This window comes from Scylla paramamosain, chromosome 5 (assembly GCF_035594125.1).
Source record: "Scylla paramamosain isolate STU-SP2022 chromosome 5, ASM3559412v1, whole genome shotgun sequence".
Classification (NCBI taxonomy): Eukaryota; Metazoa; Arthropoda; class Malacostraca; order Decapoda; family Portunidae; genus Scylla; species Scylla paramamosain.
The window spans coordinates 30,649,240-30,661,545 of NC_087155.1; the positions used below are offsets into that span (position 1 = coordinate 30,649,240).

The 12,306-nt window shown below is 37.8% G+C and overlaps 1 protein-coding gene across 4 annotated transcripts in view; it reads left to right on the plus strand.

Moving 5' to 3' along the window:
• Window positions 1-9,153, plus strand: part of LOC135100822 (guanine nucleotide-binding protein G(q) subunit alpha) — a 46,222-nt gene extending 37,069 nt beyond the window's left edge. For 2 of the 4 annotated variants that reach the window (XM_064004190.1, XM_064004191.1), the window contains exon 8: window positions 6,026-9,153. In XM_064004190.1, coding sequence (XP_063860260.1) covers window positions 6,026-6,108 — 83 coding nt within the window. In that variant the 3' untranslated portion in view covers window positions 6,109-9,153. The remainder of the gene's footprint in view (window positions 1-6,025) is intronic. The other 2 variants (XM_064004192.1, XM_064004195.1) reach the window with 2 other exon arrangements.
• Window positions 9,154-12,306: the final 3,153 nt, after the last annotated feature.

The window sequence follows — 12,306 nt, forward strand, 5'->3', positions numbered from 1 at the left end:
AGGTGTTTATGGACCCTTGCCATTAGAGGCTGGAAATGGCTTATACCCTGCTGTAAAAGATGGCAAACAGACTTTTTAATAAAATAAGTACACTAATTAATTAAAAATAAAAAAATAGGAAAAAGGCAAGGGAATGGAAGCTGGGGAAATTTTAGAAGGGAAGAATAATACAAACAGCTGTTCTAAGTTGTGTATAGATGATGTAGATGTTACTTTAATTAAATGAGTTTTGAAATAAAGAATTGGGCTTGAGAAATTTGGAGATGATGGTTCTATCCAGGATTAAACAGGAGGAAAGGTTTCTTATTCCTAAACAAGCCATAGTACATAAGAAGTGGCTGAGAAGATACATACTGTAATAGCTCATCTTTCATCACAAAAGATGTTGGGATGTAGTTGTATGCTGACGATTAAGTCTGATCGCAAAGACTAATGATGAGGTAGACATTAAAAAGCTCAGAACATAAAGTTGGCATGGCCTTAGGGTGAATGTTCATAAAGGAAAGGACATAATTTCACGTCAGGGTTGTAACAATTTAATCATTGAAGATGTATGACTATGCACAGTCTGCAGAAAGAATGTTGATTTTAATTCTAGTGGCTGATTTTTTTGCTCTGTGTGTCTTTAGTGATAGATTGAAAAGTAAGAACCCTTAGAATAAAATCATCTTGAAGGACCTCAAAGATAACTGAGATGTAGGCCTGTGCAAGGAGGCTGTTGGAGATAGCATGTCCTGTGGGAGACCTGCCATTAGGTGAATCAAGTTTGTACTTGCTGTCAGGTAAGGTTAAATGGGTAAACATGAGATTAATGGAGGAATTTTGAATAATACATGAGTAACGTAGATAACAAATCTGTTGGTGTATGACATGGCTACCTCTTTAGTATAAATCTAACTAGTGTAGGAGAAATATTAGATGGTTCCTCCCAACCCACCCATCTTTCTAGACAAGGCTAGCTGTAACAAAAATTGTACCATGCAATGTATAAAAAGTGGCATGGAATTTGAGGAGAGAGAAAAATGTCACAAGGTGCTGCTAATTTTTTTTTTTTTTTTTTTTTTTTTTTTGCAAAGATGGGCTTAAATACTTAGTGTTCAGAATTTGTTGCATATGTAGTTTAGCAGCCTTACCAGCTGTATTTTAGGGAGGCTTAAGCTTTGTCCAGTGTGTTGTGGTTGTACACTTTTTCTTAGTGGGATGACACACATTAGATATCTCCTGCAGCAAGGATCCCTGGTGTCTTGAATAGCAAAAGTGGCCTCTAACAACCTGGTCTTTTGGCATCACAATCACTTACAGCTCAATAGCAGGAATTTTATCAGTCAATACAGAATTACTTGTGCATGGGAGAATAGTATACTGTACCATAGACACAGTTTGACCTTGATGCTGAGAAACTTGAGTATGCCTTTGCAATGTTAGAAGTGTGAGTGTGACTTTTCTCCATTTTTGGGGTGGTAGAGCATAAGTGAGACTTTAACCCCTAAAGGGCAGGCTAGATGACAAGTGCATCCTTGCAGAGCATGCACCAAGTTGGTAAGTTTTGCCCCCCCCAAAAAAGGTGTTTTCACCAATGCCCTGTATGGCAATTTCAGACAAAAATGCAAAACTTCATGGTGTTTTTTCACCAGCAATCTTTCCTCTACACAATAAAACAAACTAGAAGTCCCTCAATTGCAACACAGCTGAGATATGGTGTTGGGAAGAGGTGCTTCTTTTGGCCTTATTGGTGCAAACTTGTTTGTGTGAGTACAGTTGATCTTGGATGAATTGTTCTCCCACCTCACCTGGCTCGACATCCTGACTACCCACACAACATGCATTTCAAAAAGTCATCTTATGATACCTCTCTCATTCAATGATGTCTTATTTGTAGACTCAGTGTACTTCCCAATAATGGGATTGGAGGTACAGGGAACCCTTCATCCACACATCCATATGCAGGGAAATAATTGCTAGTTTGTCCCTCCATTTCTATGGTCAGTTGTGCACTGCGAGTTGAGGGAAATGATGGATAAAGGTTGCCATAAGCCATCAGACACAATAATTACTCTGTTTTATGGTATATATATAACACTGGCAGATACCACATACCTTAAAAGTCATTGATTTAATTTGGTTAAAAAAACTGTGGGGGAGGTTAAAATGCCTACGAATAATTAGGTATGTCTAACTTTATTTTCCTATGCAGCAAGACATAATGGGTACCAAGCAGAATAAATTACGTTTATTATAAGCTCATACTGCCATTAACCTTTTTCTTTATTTTATTTTATTTTATTTTTTTTTTTTTTAAGGCACATAAGTTATGGTATGTGTAGCTGTTAACTAAGACTACCATAGCTGGCTGGTGATCTTGACATTGTGACCAGGCCATGAGTAGCACTACATATATCCAACAATTACTTCTTGTCTACCCATCGGCACAACTAAGTCCCTTCCTAGTTTTCAATAGTCAGACAGAAAACTTTATAAAAGGTATTAAAAGTATAATGCCTATGTCCGTCTATTCTGCCATCTTTGTTTACTCCAGAGCACTATACATTTGCAGTAACAACATTGGAATTTTTTTGATGCTGGGAGATATTTCACACAACAAGAACTGATATATCAATAGAAAATTAATTTATAATTTTTTTTCATTGAAATTGATAAATGTAATATTATAATAAAAATAGTATGCTAAAGTAGTTTATAATAGCATTGGAAGACCGATTTGACAATGTTGCCAGCTGGTCAGTGGCACAAACACCGCAGAGCAATTGTAAACAAACTGCTCATAGTGGCATTTCAGGCTTTCATACGTCTCTGAATCCTTTTATCTATCACACATTGTTGATTGAGGTCCCATACCAATATAAAAAAAAGTGTGATTCAACAGATGATCAGCCATCATTAAGATGGGGAATATTGGTAAGTTTTATAAGTTTGAATATACTTCAGAAAACATTCCACAAACTTCCACATGTGCAAATAGTACTAATTTGGTTTCATTATTATTTTGATAAATTTTCACTTAAGGTCTGATACTAGAGTACAATATTTAGACATAGCAATGAGCTGCACTTATAGGGTAAATTTGGACCATCTCGCTAAGAAAAAAAATTATAGCTTTGCTAATTGGACTAATTTTAAATTTGATGTCGTAAAAAAATAGCTTAGTATACACTGAAAAATATGGTACCTCACAGAAATACAAATATTGGCAGGAGAGAGGAGGGCAGGAATTCCTGCACCCCATCATCCTCAGAGTGAGCAGGAATTCCTGTCACCCACTCTTTAGGGGTTAATTTAGTTTTAGACAGTGTGTGTGTCTCTCCTTTTAGTAGGTCAAGAGTAGTGGTGGTAACAATTAACGTAGAGGCTTTGTGCATATGGTGGAGGATAATTTGTAGTATTTCATTTGCAAAGTGCTGAGATAGTTTAGAAAACATATCTAGTTTCTATGAAGACCATTTTTGGATGAAAATAAGTCAGCAAAGTTTTGGTCAGTGTAGATGCATTGAGCATAATAGGGTGTCCTTGCCTTTTGCATCCTCACTACTATTACTTTATAGACGACAACATGCAGTGATAGCCTTGGTGTGAGTGAAGGAGGGATCTGCTATTGTTCTTCGTGTAGGGTTTGCCACTTTACTATCTTCACCACAGAAACCTGCATTCTCATTCCACACAGTCTTTATTGTTTAGAGAATTGTTGAAGCATCAGAGTATCAGTGTCAGTGAAATCACTAAGGGCTTCAGTGAAGCATTGATGAAATTGTCATTTTGTGAGACAGTGTGCAGGACATCATCTCCCATGAACAATACTACTACTTTGCATCAATCAGTCAGCATGTACTACATGCTTCAATATTTTCTTTGTCTTTAAATTTTGCTTTTGCTGATATTTTTATCTGCTTTTGCAGATACTGATGATATTATGTATGAAACGAGATCCTTTTGATTCAGACCTTTAACATGGTAGGTTTGGGGGTATTCATAAATGTTATACTCTATCTTTGGGGAAATAAGGCATGCTTTTTATCCCCAAAAGATTTCCAGAAAATCACCCTGTACCTTACATACTGAAGGTCAGGCTTTGCATAGACTTGGGCTACTGGAAAGTGCTCAGTTCAGTCCTGCAATAGGCTTACCTATTCAGGCTGACGTAAGTCATTTGTGATTTGATAAACTATGCTATTTTATTTATTTATTTATTTATTTATTTATTTATTTATTTATTTATTTTATTTTATTTTATTTATTTATTTATTTATTTTTTACTTATTATTATTATTATTATTATTATTATTTATTTATTTATTTATTTATTTATTTATTTATTTTATTTTATTTTATTTTTTATTTATTTATTATTTTTTTTTTTTTACTATAAGTTTTGATGACACCACAAATTACACTGCCATGTTTGTTTACTGGTGATGACTGGTGGTGCATGCTGCTTAAGCATTGATGATAGCCTTGTATTAGGGCTGGAAGTTGGTAGTGTCAGCAGTGAAGATTGATGCTAGTGTTGTTAGTTGATAGGGATTAGTGTTATTAATAATGGACAGTACTGTTGATGATTGTCATTGGTGATATGTGGTAGTGTTAAGATAAGTGCTTTAACCTAGTTTTACCATGATAGCTTACCAAGATGTGTTAGTCTGAATTTTCATGATTCCTGTATATGAAAATTTTATAGCCAACACATGAATGGTTATGTAGTGACATGTACTGCTGGGTGGCCTAAATGTTGAAAGTGTGAGACACTTCATTAGGGGATCTGATGTTGGTTGCAATGTATTTGATCATTTATTTTATCTTTTTTTTCTCTATCTTGCCATCATTTTTTAGGCCTATAAGTAATTTACTGAAAATTCACTTAAAGCACACTCGTCATTGCTTTACAAGATGTCTTCTTTAATGCATCTTCTACTGTGTCATTACCAAAGAGGCCAGCATTATACATGTCTTCTGTGACTGCTTGCTCTTTTAAGTCCCTCAGAAATGGTCATGACTGACAAGGTTCCTTTGTTAATGTCCATATACTGCATTCTTTCATTCCTTCTTATAATTCTAATCTCCTGTATTGCTCTCTCAGTTTATCATTACACTGGAAATGTGGAAATGTCTTTACTGTAATTTGTAAATTCTGTTAAAAGAATTTACAAATTACAGTAAAGACATTTCCATGAGTGAGCTTCACAAAATTAATGAAAACTAAATTAAAATATTTTAAGCATTTGTTATGACCACATAAGCATTTTCTTGAGTAGTCCTGTGATGAGATTTTCTGTCATGAACCACTCATCGTAGTAAGAAATGGATATAAATAATAATTTGCTGTCATAGGGAATAATTATTCCATAGTTGTTTAACCATTTTGTTTTGTGATATACTTTTAAATAACTGAACCAGTATAATCCTTATGTGATTTTTTGTTTTATTTTTTATTTTTTATTTATTTATTTATTTTTATTTTTCATTTATTTGTTTATTTATTGATTTTATTTTATTTTATTTATTTGTTTATTTATTTTTATTTTATTTTGTTTTATTTATTTTTTTTTTTATTTAACCACTGGCAACATCCACAGGTGAAAGGTACAAAATGTGGTATGAAAGATTTCATTCCTATTACATTGTGCATGATGCTTTATGTGAGCTTGAGGTTTTGGAAACCAGTAGCATGTCAGATGTAGAGGGAATGCCTACTTATGTATACACATATACTGTCTATTTGCATATTCATTATAACCTGCATTACTTTTTACATTCTTCCTGGAATGGAACCATGCATTGTTTTTTATGACTTTTACATCTAAGTTGTACCACTCCTGAGATTCATTATGATGGATATTTTTTGTTCATTGATTCAGTTATGTGACATGAGACTTTTAGATTTTAAAATGTTTCAAGGTGTTTCACATTTGTTTGTTGGTTATAATGATCATGCTGAGTTAATGTGACCATAAATAAGTAATTTTAGATTGACATTTCATTGTCTGATTATGTTCTCTTCTTGTTTTTTTTGCAGATACTGAGAACATACGGTTTGTCTTCGCTGCTGTCAAAGATACGATCTTGCAGCTAAATCTAAAGGAATACAACTTGGTGTAACATAGAGCTATGTCCAACTGACTGAGAGTGTACACAAGGTGAAGTGACAGTATCTTCCCTTCTCTTGAAAGGGGCCGTTGGCCAAGGTCATCACTTCATTGCCCATACATGGACACATTAACATTGTTTGAAACAAGACATTAGTACATTGAATATATTAAGTCATATTCAGTGTCCCAAAGTAAAAAGGCTCATTTTATACTTTTTTGTTATTTATATATTTTTAATATTTCCAAAGATTTGTATGGGCCTCATCTTCCCTGTTTGCTGAGCTATGCTTAGCAGGGATGGCTACTTGCAAACAACCTGACCAAGGGATGTTTTGATGCTATTAAGCCTTCATACTTTATTATACAGTTCCATTTTGTGTAATGTACGCCATTTCCAAGTCCCCAGTTGCGTACACCATCTGTTATCCCAGTCTCATACCTAGGAGGGGCGAATGAACTGGTCTAAAAAACAATTTATCTCTCATTTGCCATGCTGCCAGACTGGTCGCCCCCTCCCCCCCTACCCATGTCCCGTGCTCACTACCAATGCTGCCAATGAGTCCTGGGCTCCCTGGTGGTAAAGGTGCTCCCTAAGCCCCGATTCATGCGTGTGGATATGTGTGTGTCGCTTAAGCCACACTAAGCTGCTGCTACATGTGCATAACTTGGAGCTGATGTTAGTGTGTGCATTGATATACATCTTGGGCTGACACACTCCATACTTAACGAAATAATGCTCCAGCCTCTTTTTCTTGCCTTTGCGGGAAAGTTTGCTTGCCTTGCAGGTGATTGTTAGGATGTTTTGTGTTGGTGGCTTTTATATACTTCACATATATAAACATTATGTGGTCTAACGTTCATCTTAGTGTGTGATATTTTGTAGTTGATTATGAGAGGAGATACCCATCATGTATAGGCCTGCAAAGTTTCCTGGAGGTTAAGGAAGGAACTGTTAACTACCAAGACATTATGCACCTCCAGTGTTGATTTATACACCTGGACCTCAAGAATGTAGACCACTGAAAACCAGCCAAATGATGCAGCAGCTTAAAACAGTGAGTCATATAGCGTCCAAAGTGTGAAAATGATGCAAGCAAGAGTCAACTGATCAACACAATAAATATGAAGCTACACAACAAGAGTGATGAAGGAAAACGTTGAAGTACTGCAGTGCTTAGCAACTGACGACTAACACTCAGTTAGTAACAATCTGAATTATTCAGGTTTTTGAGTTTGAAATGCTGCTGTCAATTGGAACTGTGTCTATCCCTGTATGGACACAAGTGCTTGTGATATGTTGGTGGTAGCAAATCTGGCATTTACATGTGTCTCTAGGTAGTCTGTTCTATCCTACCTGGTGACAAAACCAGCCAGACACTGACATTAACCACCAAGTGACACAAGGCCAATAGGTGAGGTGCTACAGACTATAGGCTCTGAAGTATGTACTCTTGCCTCGAAAAGTGCAATTCAAAGTTAGCTGACTCGGAGCTGAGACTTAAGACACTTGTGGCTTATGCGAAAGTGAGCCTAGACTGGTATTTTTGAGTATCACTAGCCATTTACTGATAATCATGCTTGTATGTGACGTGTGTTCAATGCAACCTGCGCACGAGGGTGTGCCTACAAATGTGTCCAACACTGTCTCAGATGATAGTGTGCTGATTAAAGATAATGCGTGATGGTGGTGATTGTTGAATGCTGTTGATGGTGACTGTAGACGGAAGTACTAGTCAGTATGGGCGTGGGTGAAGACAATTGCCCGCTGCTCATGTTACTTGTATATATGTGTCTGTAATAATAACTATTAGGTGTATGGGTGTGGAGAAGCCTGGCAAACCCGTATGGGATTGCTCCTGATGAAGGCAGTGAATGTGCAGATGGAGAGAAAGTGAAAACAGACCATGGACAAAGACGTTCCAAAAGCTTGGCGCACCCTAGCAAAAGGGCTGTGTGCTAATTCTAGTCTCTGGTGCCATTGCGTGTTTCATACAAGGCAAGCCCATCTTACTGTGGGCTGGTCTGAACCTGGCTATTATGGCAGACAAACATGGATCAGCTGGTGAGGGCAGAAGACCCACAGATAACAGCTGAGAAGAGCAGGCAAAGTGGCTCACATTGAAGCTTTGCCTGCAGCGTAGACTTAGCTCAACCCCAGCCATGTGAAGTACGCATGAGACGTACATGTGGCACGTGTGCTTCTGCTTGCAGGTTCTGCCATGTTTGTTGGGCAGCTTGTATAATTAGTAGAGACTAGGGTAATTACACACAGCCCTTGAAAAGAGCCTTTACCTTCCAATCGTTTGTACACTTGTTGTTATATTCTATTAACTTCAGGTTGCATTTTGTCTATTGTTTGTAGTATGTACAGAACCAGTAAGGTATTATTTTTATTCATTATCATTACTTTTATGAACTTGAAAGAATGTGTTGACAGTAATTATCAATCATGTGTATTAAAAGACTTGTTCTAAGGTTAAAAAAAAATTGAAAACCCCATATGTACCAAAGTATAACTTGACTTTATTTTTAAAGTGGCCGACCTGTAGCAAGCGGCAGCAACGAGTGGAGGAGGCATCAAGAAGGCCGCCTGCCACCCTGCCCTGGTTCATAGCTTTCAGTCTTGCCTCCCGCCCTGCCCTCCCTGGGTCCTCCCCCGGCCCTGGGGGGCATGGCGGTTTAGGCCCCCGGGCAGTTGTGGTGTGGTGGGGCCAGGGACCCAGTCTCCCCCCTGAAGGACCCCGGCCTCTCCCTGGCCTATTGAAGGCAGGATGTAGCCAGTACAAGCTAAGAGATGCTTCTAAAGGTTACACCTTGCCTGGCTTCCTATCAGTGCCCAACCGCCACACAGCGATGGCTGGTTGGGCACAGGTGTGTGGGCAGCAGGAGGAATAACCATAAGGTCAACAAAACCCCTGCTGCCTACACTTCACCACCCGTCTTCCGCATTGCTTCACCCACACCAACTCGGCTCACTCCACTACCCATTAAGCTTCAAACCGGAAGAATAAGGAGGGATTTGTGTTTTAAGAATAAATATTTATTGAAACATAAAGGTTTTTTATGATTTTCCTCTATCACAAGTGCTGAAGGAAACTGTACAGCTGACAACTGAAAAGGCTGATTTTGCCAGAAAGAGCAATTGTAAATATCTAAAGTGATAAAAACACAATAAACTGGTAGAGACAAATGATGGATGAAACAAAGGATAATGGAGGAAATTAATGCATGCAACAAAAAAATTAAATTCATTATTGACAAAAAAAGTAACATATGATTGAGCAGATGAAATGATTTGATAAGCTGTTGACTATGAGGACTATGATAAGTTGAACATGTAGTAAAAGTTAGGTATGTCTACTAGATGGGTTTTAAACATGTTTAATAGAATAATTTTTAAAGATGGAGAAAAGAATTGAAAACATATTACCAAAACAATGAAGGCAATTCAGAGGACTACAAGGAAAATGGACAGTACTGCTTAATATTTTAATCCAGAAGGTGTGGATCACCAGGGAAACACAGAGGTGGATGATATAGGCAAGGTAGATTTCACTGATTTGTTGCATCCTCTCAATAGGAAAGGCTGAATGAAGATCGTTCTTAATAGGAAAGGCTGAATGAAGATCGTTATTTTCGTGCTATCCAGTTTAGCTGAATACTTTTGGAGCTAACAGCAGTCCAGATGTATGTTCCTCCATCTTAAGGTGGCATGTACTCAAAAGTTTTCATTTGTATTTAATTAAAAGTGAAACATTAATCTAATGAAATTAGAATATTGACAAACTGGCAAACATTTAGTTTTGAGAATATGGAAATTATAGCCGTGATAGTATGCTATCATTATAATATGACAGACTTTAGAAATGAATGTATCATTTACTCTATAATGAGATTATCGTTCAGACTGAATATTAAGCGTAGGTATAGGATAACATCAGTTATTAATTACACTTATCATCTGACTACATTTTGAAGCTGCCGCTTACACACCACTTTTTTCTATGTATAACCGAAGGATGAGAGGATCCAGAGATTATAATAAGGATAGTTCACAAGCAATTGTTTTTTTTTTTTTTTCCCTACAACGCATCGCTCCATGTATCCTCCAAAACACTCAAGCACTCGCATCGGATTCCAACTATGTTCAGATCCACGTATCTGTGAGGCTGCATTTTTTGTCAGGACCAGACACACGTAGGCTGAACTCTGAAAGGGACTCACGCTGTGCACTCTGGCATGCATTCAACTACACACTCAAGGTATAGTGGCTGAGCAGTGCTTAATTTATACTCCACAAAAAGCTTAAAAATTATTTTATTTATTTATTTATTTTATTTTATTTATTTATTTATTTATTTTATTTTATTTTTTTTCTGTAAAATCTGGGAGGGAATTTGGCACTGAATTGATGTATGTGGAGGGTGGGCAGGCATGGAGGGAAGAATAATTTCTTAGAGGGTGTGTGATATTAAAATTAAGAACCTCTGGGTTAGACAGAGAGAGAGAGAGAGAGAGAGAGAGGACTATTACTAATGTAGGCCGCTCTACTGGTGATCTTCTGGCTTTCCTTACTGAGTCTTGGTCATCCTCTTTTAGAGATTTTGGTGAAAGTTTTGCTGTTGCCTTGGACATCTATCAAAAGCTTTTGATAGAGTCTGGCACAAAGCTTTGATTTCCAAACTACCCTCCTACGGTTTTTATCCTTCTCTCTGTAACTTCATCTCAAGTTTCCTTTCTGACCGTTCTATTGCTGCTGTGGTAGACGGTCACTGTTCTCCTAAATCTAATAACAGTGGTGTTCCTCAGGGTTCTGTCCTGTCACCCACTCTCTTCTTATTATTCATTAATGATCTTCTAAACCAAACTTCTTGTCCTATCCACTCCTACGCTGATGATACCACCCTGCACTTTTCCACGTCTTTTCATAGACGTCCAACCCTTCAGGAGGTAAACATATCACGCAGGGAAGCCACAGAACGCTTGACTTCTGATCTCTCTAAAATTTCTGATTGGGGCAGAGCAAACTTGGTATTGTTCAATGCCTCAAAAACTCAATTCCTCCATCTATCAACTCGACACAACCTTCCAGACAACTATCCCCTCTTCTTCAATGACACTCAACTGTCCCCCTCTTCTACACTGAACATCCTCGGTCTGTCCTTTACTTATAATCTGAACTGGAAACTTCACATCTCATCTCTAGCTAAAACAGCTTCTATGAAGTTAGGTGTTCTGAGACGTCTCCGCCAGTTTTTCTCACCCCCCCCCAGCTGCTAACTCTGTACAAGGGCCTTATCCGTCCATGTGTGGAGTATGCTTCACATGTCTGGGGGGGTTCCACTCATACTGCTCTTCTAGACAGAGTGGAATCAAAAGCTTTTCGTTTCATCAACTCCTCTCCTCTAACTGACTGTCTTCAGCCTCTCTCTCACTGTTGCAATGTTGCATATCTAGCTGTCTTCTACCACTATTTTCATGCTAACTGCTCTTCTGATCTTGCTAACTGCATGCCTCCTCTCCCGCGGCCTCGCTGCACAAGACTTTCTTCTTTCTCTCACCCCTATTCTGTCCACCTCTCTAACGCAAGAGTTAACCAGTATTCTCAATCATTCATCCCTTTCTCTGGTAAACTCTGGAACTCCCTGCCTGCTTCTGTATTTCCACTTCCTATGACTTGAATTCCTTCAAGAGGGAGGTTTCAAGACACTTATTCATCAATTCTTGACCACTGCTTTGACCCTTTTATGGGACTGGCATTTCAGAGGGCATTTTTTAATTAGATTTTTGTTGCCCTTGGCCAGTGTCCTTCCTACATATATAAAAAAAATAAAATTACTACTGCTACCACTGCCTTGCCCCAGACACACACGGGGACGGCACGGAGTGTGACATCACCCCCCCCCTCTCTCTCTCTCTCTCTCTCTCTCCTGAGAGAGAGAGAGAGAGAGAGAGAGAGAGAGAGAGAGAGAGAGAGAGAGAGAGAGATGCACTGGGCAACGGTGAAGAGAAGAAAACTGAACTAGAAATAAGAGAGAAAATTTTTTGTTTTGATGTGGAAGAAAGATTGGAAAGATTAGAAGGAAAAGGGAAACATTTTTTTTATAGAGTAAATTTGCTAATATCAATAATAATATGATATTTTTAATACTATGTAGGAAATCATACCATCTTTATGGTTATATAGGAGATTTACGAGATAATTTAG